General features: G+C 39.2%; 1 protein-coding gene across 4 annotated transcripts in view; it reads left to right on the top strand.

The window, feature by feature from the left end:
• EMSY (EMSY transcriptional repressor, BRCA2 interacting) overlaps positions 1-22,193 on the top strand; it is a 50,617-nt gene that overhangs the window by 5,244 nt on the left and 23,180 nt on the right. For all 4 annotated transcript variants that reach the window (XM_024108941.3, XM_024108942.3, XM_008172213.4 and 1 more), the window contains exons 3-11: positions 1,291-1,390; positions 1,941-2,015; positions 4,477-4,652; positions 6,027-6,179; positions 9,637-9,896; positions 13,042-13,318; positions 17,290-17,541; positions 19,674-19,823; positions 22,003-22,176. In XM_024108941.3, coding sequence (XP_023964709.2) covers positions 1,291-1,390; positions 1,941-2,015; positions 4,477-4,652; positions 6,027-6,179; positions 9,637-9,896; positions 13,042-13,318; positions 17,290-17,541; positions 19,674-19,823; positions 22,003-22,176 — 1,617 coding nt within the window. The remainder of the gene's footprint in view (positions 1-1,290; positions 1,391-1,940; positions 2,016-4,476; positions 4,653-6,026; positions 6,180-9,636; positions 9,897-13,041; positions 13,319-17,289; positions 17,542-19,673; positions 19,824-22,002; positions 22,177-22,193) is intronic.

The raw sequence follows: 22,193 nt of genomic DNA, 5'->3' as shown, positions 1-22,193 counted from the left end.
CTTATTTTGGCAGCTATTATCTGACTGCTATTTGTGCTCTAGTCAGTCTTTTTTGTTATTGTTTCTGTCCCTATTAATACTTATTTTTATGTTAACTGGGATTTGATTTTGTTGGTCTGTATAGCTATGTACAGTGTGGAAAGGGTTTAGATTGCTAATTTAAAACGAGGCTTTCAGTCACTTTTTTTTGTGAAATGTTCAAATAATGTGCCCCATGATTAGGATTATATATTTTGACTGAGTGGTATTTCCATGTTCTGCTCTTCAGCATTTTCTGTAAACTAAAGAATAATGTTAATCATTTTTCAGTGTTCAATCAGTTCATTGTCTTTGATGTATTGGTTGCACATTAGAGATCTGAATGTTTCTTGTTGCTTCAATGTGTTAGCATTCTTTTCTGCTTTAAATAGTTACATATGTTATGGAAATTAAGCAAGACACATTGACAAGAAAATTTATACGGCAGTCTAAAAAGCTGTCATCCCCTCATTAAAGAGGAATGTTATAGGGAAGATTAGTTTTTCTTTTGATAGAAGTAACTTTTTCATGAGTAAAGTCAGTTTTCAGAATGGAGAGAGGTAAAGTATCCCCCAGGAGTCTGTACTGGGACCAGTCCTATTCAACATATCCATGAATGATATGGAAAAAGGGGTAAACAGTGAGGTGGCAGAATTTGCAGATGATACAAAATTATTCAAGTCCCAGACTGTGAAGAGCTACAAAAGGATCTCCCAAAACTAGGTGACTGGGCAACAAAATGGCAGATGAAATTCAATGTCGATAAATACAAAGTAATACTCATTTGAAAACATAATCCCAACTAAAACCTCATCTTTCCTATGGAGTTTTGTTAAAGATATTATGAATATTTCATTTACTCCTGGAAAATTACATAGTACTTTACAAAAATAGGGCCTGATCTTTCAAGTCCCTCTGCATGTGGCACTCCTACTGGCATCAGTGGGAGCACTCTGTGTGGAAGGCTTGCAGGGTTGGTCTTTGTGGCACCTGGTCATAGTCTTTTAAACTGCTTTCTAGAGAATCTGCTGTGAAATCACAACAAAATATGCTGCATATAACAACTGTACACGGCAGAGTAACTTGCTGAAATAGTTCTGAATCATCAGTCTCTCGTAGAGAACACTGCATTTTTGAAGGAGTAACATACTCCTTTTTTAAATAAGATGTTAATACATTAATAGCAAATCTATTGTATTTAAACCCATGATTTTATTTTTCCCTTTTTGCTGTTAATGGTTAAGAGCTAATCATATTTCTATATTTCCTTAGAACTGGAGGCATATGCTGGAGTTATCAGTGCCTTGCGTGCACAGGGGGACCTTACCAAGGATAAGAAAGACCTTCTTGGAGAACTCTCCAAAGTGCTTAGGTAAACCTCACTCTACTTATGGTAAATGTGGTGAATATATAATTGGTTTATGGCCTGTTTTCTTTTAAAAGCATTGCACACACTTCCTACCAGGGGCATCTTCTGTTCTTAAAATGAATTAATAATCAGAAGGGAGACTCCAGAAACAATATAGTGGGAATTCCATATTTATTTTTCTTTCAAAGATTCCTGGTTACATTTGCTTATCTTGCAAATGAAATTTTTTTCCTCACTTCCATCCTTGTAAGATTGCAACCCAGAATTGGGAATCCTGCCATGTAGCCGCTAATGTAATCTCTAGTAACTGTGGTGAAATCCTTTCTATTCTCTAGGCCAGAGAATTATTTCTTTTACCTTCTGAATAACAAAAGACTTTATTTTCGCTGTCACAGGGGAGATAAGCAAGTGGCAATCTCTAAAATGTAAATGCTGACCCTTCCATCCACCAGAGTGGAGCTGTTTCTAACATTTTCATTTTCGCTAACAGGATCAGATAAATATATTTGTCTTTCCATATCTAAAATATATTGGCTGCTTTCTTTTTTGACAGCATTTCAACTGAGCGCCATCGTGCTGAAGTTCGGAGAGCCGTAAATGATGAACGGCTAACAACTATTGCGCATAAGTAAGCTATTAGTCATACTGCACATGACTTCCATAAGGCACCAAATAGTCTTCCCATTGGACAGGCCTTTATCTTTTAAACCAAATACTAGATTTTAAACCACTAGCAACCTTGAAGGGATAACACAGCTGACAATTGAAGCAGTACATGTAACTATACCCTCAACTGTTGCAGCACTGTAGTATGTACTACAGGAAAATGTGTGGAAGTTGTTTAAATCTGTAGTTAACAAGTCAGTGTTTTGTTCATGAAGTGGTTAGGAGCCAGCTGAAAATGGGGCCCCATTGTGTTGTATATAAACATAGTATAAGAGAGAGTTCCTGCCTTGAAGAGCTTACAGTCTAAATAGATAAGACCAAACAGAAGGTTGGGAAACTGACATAATGTATATGGAGAGTGAACAATATGATGGCTGCAAACTTCATGTTTGTGCCATGATTTTAGTTTTGTTTAAATCCTTTTGATGGGGTTATGTTAGGAGGGGATTAGCTAAATGGAAGGATAAAGGATCTTTGACCTTGAGGGAGGGGGTCAGAGAGGGTGGAGCAAACAGCCAGTCAGCACTGGGGAAAATGTTTGGAATGAAAATTTCAGAAAGCAGTCTGTCATCATCACTGCCCATTGGTCCCTGCTTGAACTGCCCTGTGCAGCTGCTGTGGCAGTTTCAGTTTTGGCTGGCTCCTCCCTGCGTTTTCTTTCCCAAAGCCCACAATTGCTGTGGAGAAGGGGATGCTCCCTGGGTCCTAGTTCCCTGTGGGGAGGGGAGTGGTCTCAGTTCTGGGTTCTGGAGGGAAGTGTGGCCTGGCTGGCCCATATTTATCCCCCAGTTCAGCAGGACATGGTTGAACTGCTTTCTGCAGCTGTTGTGCCAGTTTCAGTCTCTAGCTGGCTCCCTACAGTTTTTTTCCCCAAAGACCACATGATTGGGGGAGAAAAGCGGTGCTCACTTATCTTTAAGTGAAATACTTAGTACTCTTAGTATCTAAAAGTAGTTTTCAGAATGAAATAAATGGCTTGAGAGACTTTTTATTTTATTTTAAGGGGGAAAGAAATGCCTTACATTATTTAATGTCCAGCTAGAGTATAAGAACTTATGAAAATAAAGAGAAATTAACATAATTAAAACAGCTATAGATTTTAAGTGTGAATCTTACAACTCTGAAATTATCGGGGAAAAACAATAAAACAATCATGTATAAGGAGCCTATCATATCAGTTAGCAATATTTTGAACTGAGACTCACCAAAAGTGGAATATTCTTTTGTAAACTGTCATTTAAAAGTTTCAGGTTTAAAGGCTTGGAAATAGTGTGTCCTATTAGACAACTACATAGCATAACAGTTTAGATTTTTTTCTTTAAAAAGAAAAAGTGAATAAGGAATAGCTTACGTATGAAAACAATCAGGATTGATTTCTTAAATTGAATTTCCTGTTAAATTCTGATGATGATGTCAGCCGTTTGCAAAACTCATGCAGTTTCTGCCTCAAGGGGATTAAAATCTAGAACACACGGTAGGAAACCCAAAGGAGGTGCTAGTTTATGGAATGCCATATCTTTTTAAAAATCTCTTTCCTGTCTTTCACACTGAGAAATAATGTAGCAGAGAGCTCATTTGGCTTATGTGGATTAATTCTTAATGATGCTAGGAAAGTGCAGTATTACCATTAGATATATTGGAGTTAGCACTCTTAATATAAACTCATGTTTGCAGTTATTTTCAACAAAAAAATTAAATTTTACCTCAACTGATGCTAATCGGTAAGTACTGTAAGAAAATTTATGGAAGATGCTGAAACAAATCTGGGTCTAACTGAGAAATAGATGGACTAATTGGTGCTAATCTTTTTATTAGTTACTTAGTACTGTTAGCCAGAGTTAAAAGTAGTTTTTCAGTATGTAGTAATAAATCAAATGAAACTCTAATTGAAAACTATAGTCTACAGTTCTGGCTTCATTGATTCAGTGAAATGGTCATACAAAACAGAATCAATTTTGCCCAGCAGAAAAAGGGGATAACATGATTCTTAAGCATTCTATTTTGTCTTCAAACATTGAGACTAATTAGAAGTTAAGACCAGGTGGTTGGCCTCTGTTAAGGGAAATGCACGGGCTGAGTCATTTGACATGTTGCAATCTTGTTTGGGCTATTGTGATGGGGCTTAGAATTTTTTTAATTAAGTAGAACGAGATCTGCCTTAGAAACAATTATTTCTATAGCACTCTTAGTTTGATGGCTGTTTCATGAACGTTGTGCTTCTGATTTTTTAGTTAGTTTGAGGAGTATAATATGCACTCATTTGCAAGACTGCCTTTTTAATTATGATTTACTGTACATATTCTAGGCTGTCACTAGAAGAAAAATCCTGTTATCTAGTAGCTTTTCTCTATTGGAAAAGCATATTTAGTCAGTAAATGTGCTGGATAAGAGAACACTTTCACATAATATGCATTTCTGTTTAGTATGTCTGGACCGAACAGCTCTTCAGAATGGTCTATAGAAGGTCGTCGACTGGTGCCGCTGATGCCACGGCTGGTTCCACAAACAGCCTTTACTGTAACAGCTAATGCTGTTGCCAATGCAGCTATTCAGCACAATTCATCTCTTCCAGTTCCTGCAGAAACTGGGAACAAAGAAGGTGAGGGAATCCCAGTATCTTACTGCAAGTAGTGACGATGTGAGAAGAATAATTATACATTTTAAAGGGACACCGTCAGCTAGCTTAGATCCAAAGTGTGTAGGTTATATTTAAAACAAACAAACAAAAACCCTGTTCCTTCATTTTCATACAATATTAATAGAAATGTTTTCATGAAATCTGATTGGATTTGCAGTCCCTTTTGGAGTTTTTGCAACCTAAATGTAGTATTGTGCTAGAGCAGTGGTTCTCAAACTGGATCGGAACCCCAAAGTGGGTTGCGACCATATTTTAATGGGGTCACCAGGCTAGCTTAGACTTGCTGGGATCCGGGGCTGAAGCCTGAGCCCCGCCACCTGGGGCCGAAGCCCAAGGGCTTCAGCCCTGGGTGGCACAGCTCAGGTTACAGGCCCCCTGCCAGGGGCTGAAGCCCTTGGGTTTCAGCTTTGGCCCCCTCCACCCAGGGCATCGAGGCTCAGGCAGACTCAGACTTCAGTCCCCCTTCCTGGGTCGTGTAGTAATTTTGGTTGTTAAATTACTAAAAATGAAAGAAATAAAGAAGTTGTTACAGGTCTCTTTAAGGTATAGTGATATTCAGAAAAGTGACTTTGTAAAAATGACGTGGATATCCATTCTTATTTTGTCACTCCAGATCAAATGTACTAAATTACCAAGTCAAAAGATGCCTCCCCCATCCTCCCCTTACCCCCTACAAACTCCATCTAAGCTGCAACGTTTTATTTTACTTTGTTTTAGGGGTTTAGTTACAGTATATTTACACAGTTACAGAAAACCTAACACTTCTCAAATTAGTATTTTTTCTGACAGATTTGGGAAACATTATACCACTTGCTTTCTCTTACTACTCCTTGTAAACATCAATGTTACAGCAATTAAACAAGGAAAACCATTTTAAAGGACATCTATCTGTCTTAATTTAAAGAGGGTTTTCAGATTGATTCTAGGACTGACATGCCACTGAGCACAATGCAATAACAATTTTATATTTATATCACTGATCTACGCAAGAGTCCTAAGCACATTAAAACAAAGTTAATTAAAATTCTAAACACATACAAGATAAACTATAATGTAAAACACACAATCGGTAGAGAAGAAAATAATATCAATGGTGTCTTTAAGGTCTTCTCAAATAAAAATGTTTTAAAATCTACTTCGAAAGCAGCTAATTCTATGGTCGTTCTTGGGTCAGAGCGGCCAGCACTCCACAGTAGCAGGACCGCAGAGGCAAGGATGTGGATAGTGACCCAATAAGCCTTAGGCTTTAATTTATCTTCAAAGCTGTCAAAATAGTGCTAGGATAATGAAATTCTTTACTTTAGTTATGTGGAAGGTGTCTTCTCTCCTCTTCAGTGGTGGTTTGCTATTCCTACACAAGTACCACTTCAACCCCAACATCTACCCCCGTTCCAAGTGGCAGTGTAGCAACAGTGAAGTCCCCCAGACCTGCCAGTCCAGCCTCCAATGTAGTCGTCTTGCCAAGTGGAAGTACTGTTTACGTCAAAAGTAAGTGATACCAGTAACTTTGATTAACAAAACAGGAAGGGGATGGTCCTGTGGTTAAAGCACAGGACTCTGAGTTAGATAATCTGGGTTCTAAACCCAGCTCTGCCTCAAACTTACTGTGTGACTTTGGACAAGTCACTTTACTGATAAATACACTACGGCACAAAGATGTTAAAGTGGGACTAATACTTCCCTTCCTCATGAGGGTATGTTGAGGCTCAATTCATTGATTGAAAAATACTCTGAGATTTTGATATCTGGGATAACAGAAGTACAAAGTGTGAAAAATAAAACCTAGGAATTGCCATGCAGTAGTGGATCATTTGTCCATCTAGTTTGGAATTTTGCCTCTGATGTGGTCATACCTAATGCTTCAGAGGAAGGTTTCCCTTCCACCTCTTCCCCAAAGTATGCACCTAGCCTACAGTGCAGTCATTTATCATTTGAGGGAGTTGGAAGGAAGAGAAACCCTTTTTCCCTTCTCAGATAAGCAGGAGAATTTCTAGGAATATCATTTTCCTACAAGCACTCATGTGCCCTAAAGCAGCAAGTGATATGGCATGTCAAGGTAAAGGGCCAAATCCTTACCTGATGTAAATCAGCTAAGGATTTGACCCTTTGTGGATATTACAAAAATAATATAAATTTAAAATAATATAGTTTTCCTATCTAAAATTAAATTTGAAATGGATAACCTGTGTTAAGGCGTAAATGGGCTATAATCTACTGAAATAATTTAAATAAAAAAATATGCTGCATCAATGAGCCATCCTCAAATTTTTATTCTGCTTTTAATTACATACAGAATCAGAGAGGAAACAACTTTTGAGGTCAACTCAAGCTTTATAAATTCACAATGTAATGTAATTAATTAAGTAATTATCTGTTATTATTTTCAGTGTTTATAATGGAATGAATGCAATTTACATTTTCCAGAAAAGCTTTTGCTGTAACTAAACTGAAACCAAAAGTAATTAGCAGGTGCAGAGAGAATCTTTTCTTCATTTTGACTAGTTCAGTCAAAATTGAGAAACTGGGAGTTGAAAAAGGAGGAAAGCTTGTCTAAGAATAAAAACCAGGTGGGAGATGATGAGATTAATTCTAAATACTTGAAGGATATGAGGTCAGATTTTCAAAGGTATTTAGGTATCTGAAGATGCAGGTAAGTGTCTGCTGGGATATTCAAAAATGCCTAAGCAGGTTAGGCAGCTAACTCTTACTGAAATCACCTTAGAAAGGCATCTATACATCTTTGCAATATTTTGCCCACGGTGACCAGAAACAAACCAATTCACTAACTACAATTAATACTTCCTTTGCTTAGGAAATCAGTTTAAAATGCAAAACATGTTTTGGTAAACTTGTTTTTTTATGTATCCAACACATTTAAGGTAATTTTATTTAATGAAGAAACAATTTAAAAATGCTGCTTTTGTACAGTTTAATTCCAAATTCCATTCAAGAGCTGCTTGACACAAATGCCAGGTAGAAATGACCACCTAATACATAAGAATGGCATCAATTTCTAACATTTAAAAAACATATTAAAATTAAGAATTTGAATAAATGTATGTTAAGCTATATGAATACTAAAATAAATGTACAGATATAGTATATCCTCCTGGTTAGCAAAAAGAAATACCACATTTAATGCTTGTATCAATCAATGAGAATAAACCTTTCTTTAGAAAAATAATTAAAGTACAAATGCAAATGGAGATTAAAACTGATTATTTAAATCAAGGTTTCCTACTTGCAGTTATAAATCACTTGGATTTAAATGAATCTGCCCTACCTACTATAGAAAGGTACATTGTTTCAGATGTAAGATCTAGAAAAACTGATATTCTCTTAGCTCAAACAACTGAAATCTAAACCTTTAAAAAATGCTATCACATAGTAAGGACAGTTTACGATTTGATCGCGAAGGTCACGGAAGTCACAGAATCTGTGACTTCCACAGACCTCCATGACTTCAGCCTGCAGTGTCTGGGAGCTGCAGGGTACCCCCACTGCCCATGGTGGCCGGGAGCTGCAGGGTACCCCCACCGCCTGGAGTGGCGGGGGCCCTGCAGCTCCCCAGCCCCCACAGTTGTGGGGGGGGGAATAACCAAGAGGTCCCCAGTTCCCGCAGACAGGATGGGAAGGGGGGAGGGATCCCCGGCAGCTCCTCAGCTGCCGCTGCTGGCCGGGAAATCCCCCGCAGCTCCCCAGCCTACACATGGATGGCGGGGGAATCCCCCGCAGCTCCTCAGCCGCTGCGGGTGAGTGTCCCTCCCTGCTCCCAGCCACTGGGCAGGCCAGAGGCCGCAGTTCCCAGCCACAGCAGGGCAGGGTGCTGGACCCTTCTCCCTCCCCATTTTGTCATGGACGTTTTTAGTAAAAGTCAGGGACAGGTCACAGCTTACGTGAATTTTTGTTTATTGGCCATGACCTGTCCCTGACTTTTACTAAAAATGTCCATGACAAAATTGTAGCCTTAGTAATGACTATAAGACTGGTCTGTATCATTTGTTTTAATCCAGGGATGAAAAAATCTCATCAATCCCCTAAATCAGCCAATCCCTCACTTTTTTGCATTTGAATTTTTTGCTGAGAGCAGATTTAATTCTTCTTTTGCAAGATGAGGATCTGAAAGCTAGTGTCAGTGGTTCAGCAGAGTGTTGAAACATAGATTTTCTGCCCTTGAGGTGGGTGATTGTGGGGGTGAAGAAACTTGTTTGAGGCAAAAAGTTTCTTTTGCACGATTGCATATTGGTAAAAGTTTTGCTTTTTGACATGCAGTGAGTAAAATGTGCTGAAATAGTCACTGCAAAGTGGGATGTGGTCTTGGCAGCAGGAATGCATCATATGATAGATAGATCTTCAGAAGCTATTTGAAGGAGAAAGGGATGCTGCTGCAAGTGTACTGGGTTGCAATAAAGAAGGCACAAGGGGCAAAGGGGGCATGGTGTAACGAAGCAAACGGGAAATTTTAGTTACATGTGTATAATTGCCATAGATGAAAACTGCTGGAAAAGCTGAATGTGGAGTTCTGAACAGGAATGCACTTGAAAAATGTCTTCCCCATCCCCCTCACACATATGCAGTCTCATTGGTGTAACTTCTGCCATTTTTACACAGAATAGCAAAACCCCAACACTGGCTGTTACATTCTTTTAATTTCTTATCCAGAATTAAACTGCAAAATTACTCAATACCCTTGGTTGTTTATTTTTAAGAGAAATTCAGTATTATGAGAACAAGTGTGATCTGTGGGAGGGAATTGGAACAGCTGATTCTGTTCTCAGGTCTGTCATGGACTTGCTGTGACCTTTGGAAGGTTTTATCTTCTCTCTGCCTTGTGTTTTCCCATTTGAAAATGGATGTAGGACTTAACAAGCTTAATGTTGTTAGAAAGCAGTGAGAGATGGTCAGATGAAAAGCGCTATATAATTGAAAAGTCCTGTTCTTCCAGGTGTCAGCTGCTCAGATGATGATGAAAAGCCCCGTAAAAGGCGACGAACTAACTCTTCTAGTTCCTCCCCTGTTCTTCTGAAAGAAGTCCCGAAGGCTGTCACTCCTGTCACTAAAACTATCACGGTGCCTGTAAGTGGCAGCCCCAAGATGAGTAATATCATGCAGAGCATTGCCAACTCCTTACCGCCACACATGTCTCCTGTGAAAATAACGTTCACTAAACCCTCAACACAGACGACAAACACCACAACACAGAAGGTACGTGGGGGAATCCGCCAAGCATTACATAATTGTATTTCCATCAATGAATAAGACATGATATTTAGCTTTTTCCGCTCTACAAAAGTGTCAAGCTATATTTTAAGGATTGTTCTTTGGGTAAGATAATCCATCTTTTTAAAACAAAAATCTTGTGTGAATTTAGTGCACCTTTGTGTGAAGGGACCTGGATTGACAGTCCTGGAGACTGAAGCCCTCTTTTTATCCACAGAACAGGTACAGCACAGGCAGTGGGAGTGCAAGCTTCCCCCACACTGCCCCACCAATGTGCATCAACCCTGACCTGAAGGGATCCCTTCTAGGGATGAGAGGGAATTTAGTCTCCATGCTCATTCAATTATTGGCCTCTCTGGTGAGACTGCCAACAAGTTTCCAGTTAGTACCTTTTGTGGTGTTGGGTTTTGTGATATGGGCACTAGTCCACTGAGAACTGGATCACATAGGCCAATGAGCAGCCATCAGATGGTAACAACTTTTGGTCAAAGGTAATCTTTCTTATTTCTCTTTTCCTTAATTAAAATTATTCTATTTTTGCAGTAGTAAGACCCCAGGAAACTGGGTTTGGTCTTTCAATGGCCCACTCTACTTTGTGTAGGAGATCATGCCTCCGGGAGGCATGAGATCTCTCTTTGGACCCAGCAGGACTTGTTGCTAGATCTGAACAGAGATTGTGGGGATGTTATTTTCCTTTTCATTCTACTCCCTTTACATAGTATTGTGGCAGTTGAGATCAGCTGAGGTACTCAAACTAACAGTGCCCATGTTTGACCATAATGGGGCTGGAGGCAAGCAGTCCTCAGCTGTAGAATGTTTCTAAAATGTGTTCTGCATTTGTTGATTTCCAGATCATGCTGCAAGACCTACTTGTTCTCTCAGGCTTTTCGGGAGGGTTTTAGATTTTGGACTGGTCCCAAATGACATTTTGTTTTTGATTTTGTGGGTCCAGAGTATTGGCTGGATGTATTTTAATTAACTAAAATAAATAAATCCTGTTTAAATTTAAACACAATAGTGACAGTGGAAACACTGCAAACCAAATTCATCTTTGGCGTATCTATTGATTTCAGTAGATTTACATGAGAGATTAATTTGACCTTGACACAGAGAGTATTGATTTAGATTGGCCTCTAGAAAGTATTTTTCAAATAATGAGCGATTCTTGACTTTTGAGCCCAACCTCCACACCATAATCTTTGTGTTAGCCTCAGATTTAATTTCTAACTTTATGTGGATTAGCATACTTCCCATGTCCTGATTTTGGATGTTTAGTTCAGTGGACTAACTTCCTACATTTTAGTATGCAGTGCGTTTATTCCTGGCCTTTCATAATGTCTGTTCAGTTGTGTAAAGTAGGGGATGCTTTCATTTAGTTCCCTGAAGTCCAGAAGTATCACTGCTCAAACAAATGTCTGCTGGAAATGCATTCTGGTTAATGGTATGCAAATGAGCACAAGCACATCAAATAATAAGGTCTTGCTTTCCATGCAGCAAATATTATTTGGATTAAAGTCTGGTTTAACCAGCGACAGAACATTTGTCTGGATGAACACAAGTTGGAGTAATTTATTGTTTGTACTAAATATAACTAACTTGAAGAAAAGTGGGGGGCTTGGTGTACTCATCTACATATCATTATCCAAGATATATTCATTATCCATACTACTTATACATCTTATTCCTTTTTCAGAGCAGGTGCTTTGAACTCTGTAAATAAAGTTTTAGCCTGTGCTTTAGTATCGTCTATATTCAAAATGAAATTGAAAAGCACAGATTATAAAGGAGGATGTAGTAGTTCAAGATGAAATAGACCTGCAAAGGAAAGGTACAGGCACAAGATAGGATATTAAGCTATTAAGATCTGATGATTCACTGTCCTTTCTGAATGGAACAATAGATGCCATCTTTTTGAAAATGGAAATACTGTTAATTTTATCTTCTTTCACGCAGGCCTTTACAGAAAGGTATTTGTCACTTGTTCTCAAAAACCTTCCAACAGATAATATTTCTCATTTTGCTTTATATGCACACTTCAGTTTATAAGTGAAATCTCACTCAGGTCCCATGCTAATACACGATGACAAGATCTAAACTTGTTCTAATAGGAAGTGTAGTAGTTTTTGTGTATTGCATAATTTGTTATCGTGATACTCTTTTAAATTGAGTTTGTATATCATACTTTCCAACCAAAGCGATAATGCTGCTTTAGTAATTTTAAAGGATTATTGAGGTTTGGGATTAGGCTTGAATTTGATATGCAGTTCTTTAAACAATAAGTGATGTTGAATGTGGTTCTTGAATTCTTTTATACCAGTTTTCAGGATTGTGGTGATATTTCAGTAGGTTGGAGGAAAATTCATAGATCCCACTGAAAGATGTCAATGCTCTTCCATTTTTCTATTGCATAAAGCTTTATACAAAAGAGGACAATCTAGTAACTACTCTTACTAGTCAAGTCTAGTGGCAACTGTTACCCTCGCATCTTTTTTCAATACCTCTTGACAAAGTGATTAGAGGACCAAATTTTTGGCATTTCTCAAAACGGCCAAGATTAGCTTCAGTATATTTTCAATGAATGTCTTTAACAAAATAAACAGATGTTCCTCTTAAAAATCTGAATAACGTACTGTCGGTCAGCTAATCAAATAACCTTTTATCAGTGAAAGGATGCTGTACAATTTCAGTATTCCTCACTAGATTCATTTTATCATCTTTACATATGTGGCAAACCCTCCTGAAATTCCAGACATGGAGCAGTTTTGAGTGATGGTGACAGTCAGGCTTCAGACTTTGTGCCCCAGTGAGATGAACTGAAACACCTGTCTTGTTTCAATTTGTCAGCAACATCAGATAACACTACTTTAGTCACATACATACTGTTTTCTTCATAACCAAAAAGAAAAAACGTATCCATTTTAAATGAAAATACTTCAGAAACTGATGAATTAGCTGCCCTGCCTCCAACCAAGAGAAACTTTTTATTTGCTGCTGGCAAGTGTATTCAGATCTGCAAATGAACTCTAAACTAAGAGCACTAAAACTAAATACCAGTGTGTGTAGTGTATTACAAAGTTGCTATAAAACTTCTAAACACATGTGAGTGATTAATTCATTTTTGTTGTTTCAGGTGATCATAGTAACCACCTCTCCAAGTTCAACATTTGTACCCAACATTCTCTCCAAGTCTCACAACTACGCAGCAGTCACTAAACTTGTTCCAACATCTGTCATTGCCTCAACTACTCAGAAGCAACCAGTGGTTATAACAGCTTCTCAGTCCTCTTTGGTCAGTAGCAGCAGTAGCGGCAGCAACTGTTCCACTCCCTCTTCCACTCCAAATACCATTGCTGTGACTGCTGTGGTGTCATCAACACCATCAGTGGTTATGTCAACGGTAGCACAAGGTATGACAGTTGTTGTTTATCAAAACTTTTACTGGTATAGTAGTTCTTGTTTGAGCTTCCTTTATTTCCCTACCTGCTTGATGATTCTGTTTACTGCTTAAATGTTAATTAAGCAGAGTACACATTCCTTTGTTTGAGACAGACTTGTTTGCCGCTAATCTCAGTACATATACTTTGTAAAGTGCATGGAACATGGAAAACAATATGTATGCATCTGATTCTCAATGCAGCCAGTCCACTGTATTCTATAACCAAATCCTTAATCCAGATTTTTTCTCTTCCCCTCAACAATTAATATATGCAAATCGTATAGTTCCAAAGAGAATCTTGCCAGAAAATATTATACAGCTTTCCACTGTGAATGTGACTTAACTGCAGTATTAAAAACTTGTAACCGCAAACTGACTTGTATTAATCTTTAAAACACTCCCTGTGATAAATGAAGGGGGCGGGGGAGTAGCTCGCTTTTATGGACACCCAGCCAGCCAATTAGCTATAAAATCCCTGTTAGTAGCTGTTCTCTACTTGCTTTGCCTGTAAAGGGTTAAAAAGAAGTCCACAGGTAAAGGAAGGCACCTGACCAAAAAAGCCAATGGGAAGGCTAGAACTTTTTAAAATTGGGAAAAAACTTTCCCTTTGTGTCTGTTGTTGTTCTCCGGGGAAGTGGGGAACAGGGCAGCAGTTATGCTGTGAGAAGCTGAAGGCCAGGTATGAAAATCATCAGAATCATACCTAGAATTGTTTATTTGGAACCCAGATATGTAAGTAGATCAGAAAATGTGTAGAAAGACGTGATTAGGTTTATTTTGTTTATTTCTTACCGCTTGTAGATTCCTCTGTTCTAACCCCAGATGCTTTTGTTGCTTGTAACCTTTAAGCTGAACCCCCCAAAAAATATTTTGTGTGCTTAATTTTTGGAATTATTCTTTTAAAAATCTAGCAATAGCCTAAGTTTTCAGATGTATTTTCTTTCTTTTTCTTTTTAATAAAATTTACCTTTTTTAAGAACAGGATTTGGATTTTTGTGTCTTAAGAGGTTGGTGCACATGTTTTTTAGTTAGCTGGTGGCAACAGCTGATTTATTTGTTTTTCTTTCTCAACTGTTCCCCAGAGGTGGGGTGAAAGGGCTTAAGGGTACCCCACAGGAAGGAATTCCCAAGTGCCCCTTCCTGAGTTCCAAGAGGTTTTGCATTTGGGTGGTGGCAGCATCTACCCATCCAAGGTCAGAGAGAAGCTGTAACCTTGGAAGTTTAATACAAGCTTGGAGTGGCCAGTATAATTTTTAGAATCTTTGTGGGCCCCCACCTTCAGCACTTGAAGTGCCAGAGTGGGGAATCAGCCTTGACACTCCCCCTACCCATCCCAGATATGAAAAATAACTGTTTTCTGGGGGTAATCTTTTGGGGAAATTTCTTTTTGTTTAGACAGGCTCATAAAATGAAACCCAAAAATAGATAAATCATACTTGGCATATCTAGTCTTCAGATCACTTTTTGAGTATTTACCAATTAATCCTCATAACGTTTCTGTGAGGTGGAGAAGTATTTATAAATTTTATCCCCATTTTAGAGTTAGGGAAACTGAGTAGAGAATGGGTTACCCAAGGTCAGAGGGAATCTGTCGGAGCTGGGATTTGAAATCAGGAGTTACTGGCTTCTAGTCATAACTAAATATGCTAGATCACGCTGGCTGTCATAAAGTACTTCTTCAAGGCCCATATTCTTCATTTTCTTCCCCTTCCTCCTTCTCTCCTAAGAGTGTTCACAGCCCCTTTTGGAACCCAAAGGATTCCCCTACTGTTTCCCTGCATTTCCCACCCTGTCTTTTCCTGTATTGCCATGAACTTTTCTTTTGGTATAGGATGATTTGATATAGGTTCTTCTATAGTTTGTCTGCATTCTTAATTTTGGTCAGAGGAGTTCAGAAAATAGTGATGCGAGGCATTTTTTTCCCTTACAGTATTTCTGAGGAAACCTTTGCATTTATTATTTTAACTCCTTGAAGCAGGAAGATAACTTTCACACTCCACTTTCTGCATGGCAAAGTAAAAATGTCCGGTGACCTCCCAAAGGGCTGGCAAAAATATGTTGCCCAGTGGAAGTGGTCTTTAGAATTATAGATTGAGCCAGATTCTTCTGGAAACCTGGTCGGAGGGAGGAATGGAAATACTTTAAAGTGATGGCTTCAAATTGGAAGGTGGAGTTCTTATTGCAGGCTTTCTTTTAATCACTATTAAGGCTGCGAGTCTGTCACAGAAGTCATGGATTCCATGACTTCCCGGTATTTCCGTGACTTCTGCAGCGTCCGGTACAGCTGGCGCAGAGGCCACCTGAGCAGCCCAGGCAGCCCCATGGCCAGTCACACCAGCCGCTGCTGGAGCAGTCTCGGGCCACCGCGCCCCACCCCCAGCAGTAGCAGGAGTTCGGGTATGGGAGGGGGTTCAGCGAAGGGGTTTGGGTCACGGGAGGGGATGAGGGATCCCGGGAGCACTTAACTCGGGGGGCTCCCCGGACAGCAGTGACATGACAGAGGCGCGGCCAGGCAGCTCTGTACACGGGCTCTGCCTGCAGGCGCCGCCCCCGCAGCTCCCATTGGCTGTGGTTCCTGGCCAATGGGAGCTGTGGAGCTAGCGCTTGGGGTGGAGTCAGCATGCAGAGCCCCCTTGCTGCCCCTCCGCCTAGGAGCCGAGGGACATGTTGCCGCTTACGGGGAGCCGCATGGAGCCAGGAAGGGAGTCTGCCAGCCCCCCTGCTGCGGGGGTCCCAGGCCATGCATTGCCCTCCTCCCCAACCCCCCGCCCGCTCCCCCCCCCCCCCTCGAGCACCCATGGTGCCCTGACCCCCTTTCTGCCCCCAGCACTCAAGATTCAGTCAGGGGTATATAGTACAAGTCATGGACCGGTCATGGACTGTGAATTTTTCTTTACTGCCCATGACCTGTCCATGACTTTTACTAAAAATACCCATGCCTAAAATGTAGTCTGAATCACTATTACTATACAGGATTGTTATACCTTGATAAGTAGACTTGGATTTGCTTACCTTGTTCAAGACTGCTTCTGATTTCCAAGTTATGTATTAAACACATACTGTGAAATAGAGGGCGTTAGCTGGTTATCCTTCCTAAGACTACCACTCACATTGACAAACATTCTCGGTTAGTGTTAATGCTCTTGATGGCCCCATATTTTCTTTCAACCTCTAACAGTTTTTATTGCACTGTAAATGTTTTATTGTCTTGCAGTTTAAAAAAGGTCAACCTTGAAAGGGAGAGGTTATGTTAATTATACTTCAAAAAGCACAGAGTAGACTGCAAGCTCTTTGGAGCATGATCCTACATTAACTATCTCAGTGGCTCTCAATTTTTCCAGACTACTGTACCTCCTTCAGGAGTCTGAGTTGTCTTGCATAGCCCAAGTTACACCTCACTTAAAAACTACTTGCTTACAAAATCAGACATAAAAATAAAAAGTGTCACAGCCACACTGTTACTGAAAAATTGCTCACTTTCTCATTTTTACCATATAATTATAAAATAAATAAATATAAATATTGTACTTACACTTCAGTATATAGAACAGTATAAACGTCATCTGTAGAAAAGTTTAGTTTGCCCTGACTTTGCTAGTGCTTTTTATGTAACCTGTTGTTAAAATTAGGCAAATATCTAGATGAGTTGCTGTATCCCGTGGAAGACCTCTGCATACCCCTAGGGGTACGCATACCCCTAGTTGAGAACCATCTTACCCTGTTGTGCTGACACATTGATAACTTGCATAAAGTTTTCTTTGTCTCTAAATTTGGGTACTTTGGAATTGAAAGATGGCATTGCATCTTGTCAGATCTTGTGCATGCTTACATGTGCTTTTCACAGTATTAAAGGCAATGGAAAAGTGGCTATGTTGCATTTAAAGAACAGAAATTTGTTCACTTGGTTTATTGTTAAATCCACATTTGTTTGCTCTTTCACAGGTGTGTCCACGTCAGCGATTAAAGTTGCATCCACCAGACTACCTTCCCCAAAAAGCTTGGTGGGGACCCCAACCCAGATTCTAACACAGTTTCCCAAACAGCATCAGCAGACCCCAAAACAGCAGCTGCATCAAATACAACAGACCCAGCAGCAGCTGTCACAGTCTTCTCCTGTAGCACATCAGCAGCAATCACAACAGTGTCAGTTGCCACCTGGCATCAAGCCCACCATTCAGATCAAACAAGAATCAGGTAGTTGGAATTACACTTGGGCAATATTAGTAATGAGTGAAGTCTGACTACCATACAAGAACTAAAAGGGCTAAATTCTGCCCTGGAATGTGCACAGACAGCTCTCGTTGACGTCAGTGGGAGGCACCTCAGGGCAGAATTTGGCTCTGAAACTGGAAAAGGTGGTTAACAGAGCATGTGTAGCTAATAATTTTAGTTTACCTTTGTGGAAAAGTGCTTTGGTGTTTTTCTGTTCCCTCTGGTACAAAAGAGAATGAATCTCTTATTAAGTAGGAAGTTTTCTTTCTGCCTTTAGAGATTGTAAAGGTATACGCATGCTCTTGTAAACAATAGTTTGGTGGGCAACCTGGAAGATGGCAATTTTCTGAAGATTTAAACATTTGAGCAAACAAACAGCTTTTCAGCTGTATCACTTAAGCTTAAAGGTAATCCATCCACCCATCTCTTACTGCTACTATTGGGTTCAAAAACCAAAAAGTTACATTGACTTTTGTCATAGCAAATGCAGTACTTAGAACTGAAAGTTGGACTGGATTCTGTTTCTAACACTGATTCCTTTGATATATCCAATTCTGATTCTAGCTCTGGTTAATACAGTTGACTTTGGGCAAGTCACTTAGTCTCTCTGCATCAGTTTGATCTGTTTGTAAAATAGTTTACTAATACCTACCTCATGGGGTGTTGCGAAGTAATATTTGTAAAGTTCTTAGAAAATTTTAAGGAAAAGTGCTATAAAAGTGCAAAGTATTATTCAGTCCTTGTTTGGTTTATATTAATGCACGTGAAATCAGCACTGTAGTAAGGGAACATATATTTTTTTTCAGTTCTAGACCCTTTAGGTCAGAGTAACTAAAAAAGATAGGACCGCAGGGTGGTGGTGGGAATCTATGATAAAATGTCCCGTGGATTATGAGACCATAGCTTAGATAAAAAGTCCATTAATGAACACTATAAAATGCCTCCACTCCACAGTCATTGCTCACCACTTAATCAGTAACTATAATTTTTGTGTCTGCTCCATACAAAGACCTGGTACAGGAGTAGCAAGTACAAAAGAAGTTCAAATTTAAAATAGCTGCATTGTCTTGCTTCATTCTTTGTCTTTTACTATGCTTTTAAACTCAAGATAGTTATCACCTTTTAAAATCACTCACATAAAGTCACCTTTAGCCTACCTTCTAATACGTATTTGCTGTGGAAAGCTTAGGTCAGATGTTTTAACTGAGATTTTGCTTTTTATCTAGTATTCCCTCTGTATTAATTCAATGAGGGTCAAATAACTCAGCCAACAAATCAGTGCGTCTATTTAGCATAGAGTAGAACTCAGGACCCACTTGGCCTGGATAAACTCTTGCTCTGACTTCTAGATCATGACTACTTGAAACCTTTGGTTGCAACCCAAAAGTGTATCCCAAAGAGGTGTTTGCTGGGTCATGCCCCACAGGTTAGGAGTGGGGAAGAGAAGACAAATCCTCCTAGACAATATGGTCCATTAGAAGGGGAGAGGAGCGACTTGCTCACTCCCTCACTCTTTGTCTGTGGTCAGCCCCTGTCCTCATCCCAATTCCACTGCAGCTCCAAGGCAGCACCAGCTCAAGAGACGAGTTCAGAGTGGGAGGGAGAAGCCTCCTCACCGTGAGCTCCTGAATCCAGTGTCACCCTTGCTCCCAACAGCACTCTCATTTCTACATATTTTTGATTGCTATCAAAATGAAACTTAACAATTCTTAATAAAGTATATGATAATGAAGAGACTTAAACTGACAAATATATGGATGCATTTTTTAGATATTTCATTGGTTTGGGACCAACTTGATATTGATTAACGTAGTGGGTCCTGGGGAGATAAATTTGGTCATGGACCAAAGAAGGTTAAAAACCTCTGCACTAGATCACATGACTTAATGGTGCCACAAGCACCGGTGGTGATCGGAGTAGTTAAGAAAGGTGAAGGTGGTGGTTGTCTTGGTACTAGCAAAAAATCTAAATATTATTTTTAGGCTTAGGAATATATTGGCTCAAAAATGAAAGCCTTGTGCAGCTACTTGCCCATTAGGGTATGGTCTGGGGAAAAATTTCAGCAAGTAACTTTTTGTGCCTGTATATTAACAGTGACTTTTCTCCTTTCCTAGGTGTTAAAATTATCACTCAACAGGTGCAACCCAGTAAAATCCTACCCAAACCAGTTACAGCGACTTTGCCCAGCAGTAGCAATTCACCTATTATGGTGGTTAGCAGTAATGGGACTATCATGACAACTAAACTGGTCACTACTCCCACTGGTAAGTTACTGTTCTTAGAAGGTAAGGGAGGGTAAACCCAGCAATACCGATAATAAACCCTGTTTAGCATGGTTAAAAAGCATTTTGTTCATTGTTTATTTAAAAAAAAGGGTATAACAGCAAATTTGTAAACCTTTTGATAGTCACATACTAGGTTAGGACATTTATCCTTGTCATACTAAAATACTGTATTATAAACTCTCAAGTTTACCATTGAGTGGTCTTTTATCTCTCTTGTACTCTCTTTGACTTGGCACACATAAGTATAATCATTCCTTTCCCACTGGTTGAGAGAGAAATGTCACTGAAACCGATGATGATGATGATACTTTGCACTTCTGTAGCACCTTATATTAGAGGATGTCAAACAAATGAATTAAGCCTCTCAACATTCCTTTAAGGTAGGTAAATATCATTATTCCTGTCTTATTGATGGGGGATTTGAGAGACAGTTGACTTGCTCAGGGTCTCACAGTAAGTCCATAGAGGAGCCAGGAATAGAACCCAGATCCCCCAATTCTATTCTGTGTATTCAGCAGTAGAGACACTTCCTTTCTATATCAGCAATGTTACAGACTGATGTGTTAGGGTAGTGTTGGATGTATGAAGAAGATTTAGGGGCAAGGCTGACTTTCTTTAAAGTTTGGTCAAAATTCATTTCTTTGCTAAGTGTGCCACACATGTTGGGATAGGTGGTATAAATCTGTGCTTAACTCAATGTTTAGTCTAGCTTTTCAGTTCACCTTTAAATTCTTTACCCAGATAAAACATTATCCTGATATATTTTAAACAAGTGAAAGTGAGTGTTTGGAATATAATTTTTGTGAGGTTTTTTTCATTTTTAATTGGTAAATCTTGAATAGGCCATTTGTTTTCTCTCTTCAGACCAGTTTTGAATATTAGGTTTCCCAATTAAATCTAGCTGTTTTGTTGCTAAAAGTTATTATACAAAGAAGAGGTCTGCAATGTTTAGTCTGCAATATCATAGAATCATAGATATGTGCAGAAGTATAACTAATACCTGTTAATCGTAGTGGTTGAGAGGACTGAGCATGGGACTGGTAGTGAGGAATTGAGTTCATATTCTACCTCTCCCCCGACTCACTCGGTGACTTTGAGTGAGTTCCTTAACTCTGTGGGCCCTGTATTGCTCCCATTGAAGTTAATAGGAGAAAGAAAACAGACACCAGGTCTATCTATCTGTTGGGTAGTGAGAAGATTAGCTTGAATTCATAAATACTTCTAAAATGTGTAGTTGTATTTATTATTGTAGTAATTATTGTATTATAAAGAGTGTTGGTATAACTTTCACAAAGTGAAATTTAGGCTGGACATCAATTCTTTTAAGCCACTTCTATTGGTTTATATGCTCTCTCCCCACTCTTCTTAAAGAGGAAGAGATCAGTTCTAGCAAATTCCATCCTCACTTTGGCCCATAATAAAATAAAGGACAAATATTGAGAGAGAATCTAAACACCTTGTGAACAACAGAGCCATGAACATAAAGGTCATTAGTTTATAAAGAGCAAATCCATTACCAACTAGAATAGTTTTAACTTGAAATGTGATAGACAAAACATTTGAGACAGTGCTTTATGAAATCTTTCATTTAATTTAAATTAGCATGTATCTGAACATGGTGATGCAGACTGAAAACTAGCTGGAGGATCTTAAAGGGTAATGATAAATAGCACTGTATCCAGTCAAAGGCTGAAGGGGGATATGGTTGCTCTCTATGAATACATCAGAGGGGTAATGGCAGGGAGGGAGAAGAGCTGTTGAAGCTAAAGGACAATGTTGGCACAAGAACAAATGGGTATAAACTGGCCATGAATAAATTTAGACTGGAAATTAGAAGATGATTTCTAACCATCAGAAGAGTGAGGTTCTGGAACAACCTCCGAATAGGAGTAGTGGGGGCGAACAACCTAACTAGTGTTTTAAAATGGAGCATGATAAATTTATTAATAGGATTGTATGGAGAGTTTGCCTGTGATAGCAATGGACTGGACTTGATGACCCAGGAGAGGTCCCTTCCTCTCCTCTGTCCCTATGTTCAATTTCTTATAGTGGAACTAAATACTTCTCTTTGATCTAAACCTTCTTTCACAATTTGCAATACTCATAGTGTTTCATATTTTAATTGCAAGCCTGTTTTTATTGTTTCCCTTTGAAATAGGGACACAAGCAACATATACTCGTCCAACGGTAAGCCCCTCTATTGGGGCTCGGATGGCTGGAACTCCAGGCGCTGCCACTTATGTGAAAACAACCAGTGGCAGCATCATTACTGTAGTGCCAAAATCGCTGGCTACACTGGGAGGCAAGATTATAAGCAGTAATATTGTTTCTGGTAGGTGTATTGATATA

The sequence above is a fragment of the Chrysemys picta genome, chromosome 1 (assembly GCF_011386835.1).
Source record: "Chrysemys picta bellii isolate R12L10 chromosome 1, ASM1138683v2, whole genome shotgun sequence".
In the NCBI taxonomy this organism is placed as follows: domain Eukaryota; kingdom Metazoa; phylum Chordata; order Testudines; family Emydidae; genus Chrysemys; species Chrysemys picta.
The sequence above is the reverse complement of the archived record's forward strand: the minus strand, read 5'-3'. Positions and strand labels throughout refer to the sequence as shown.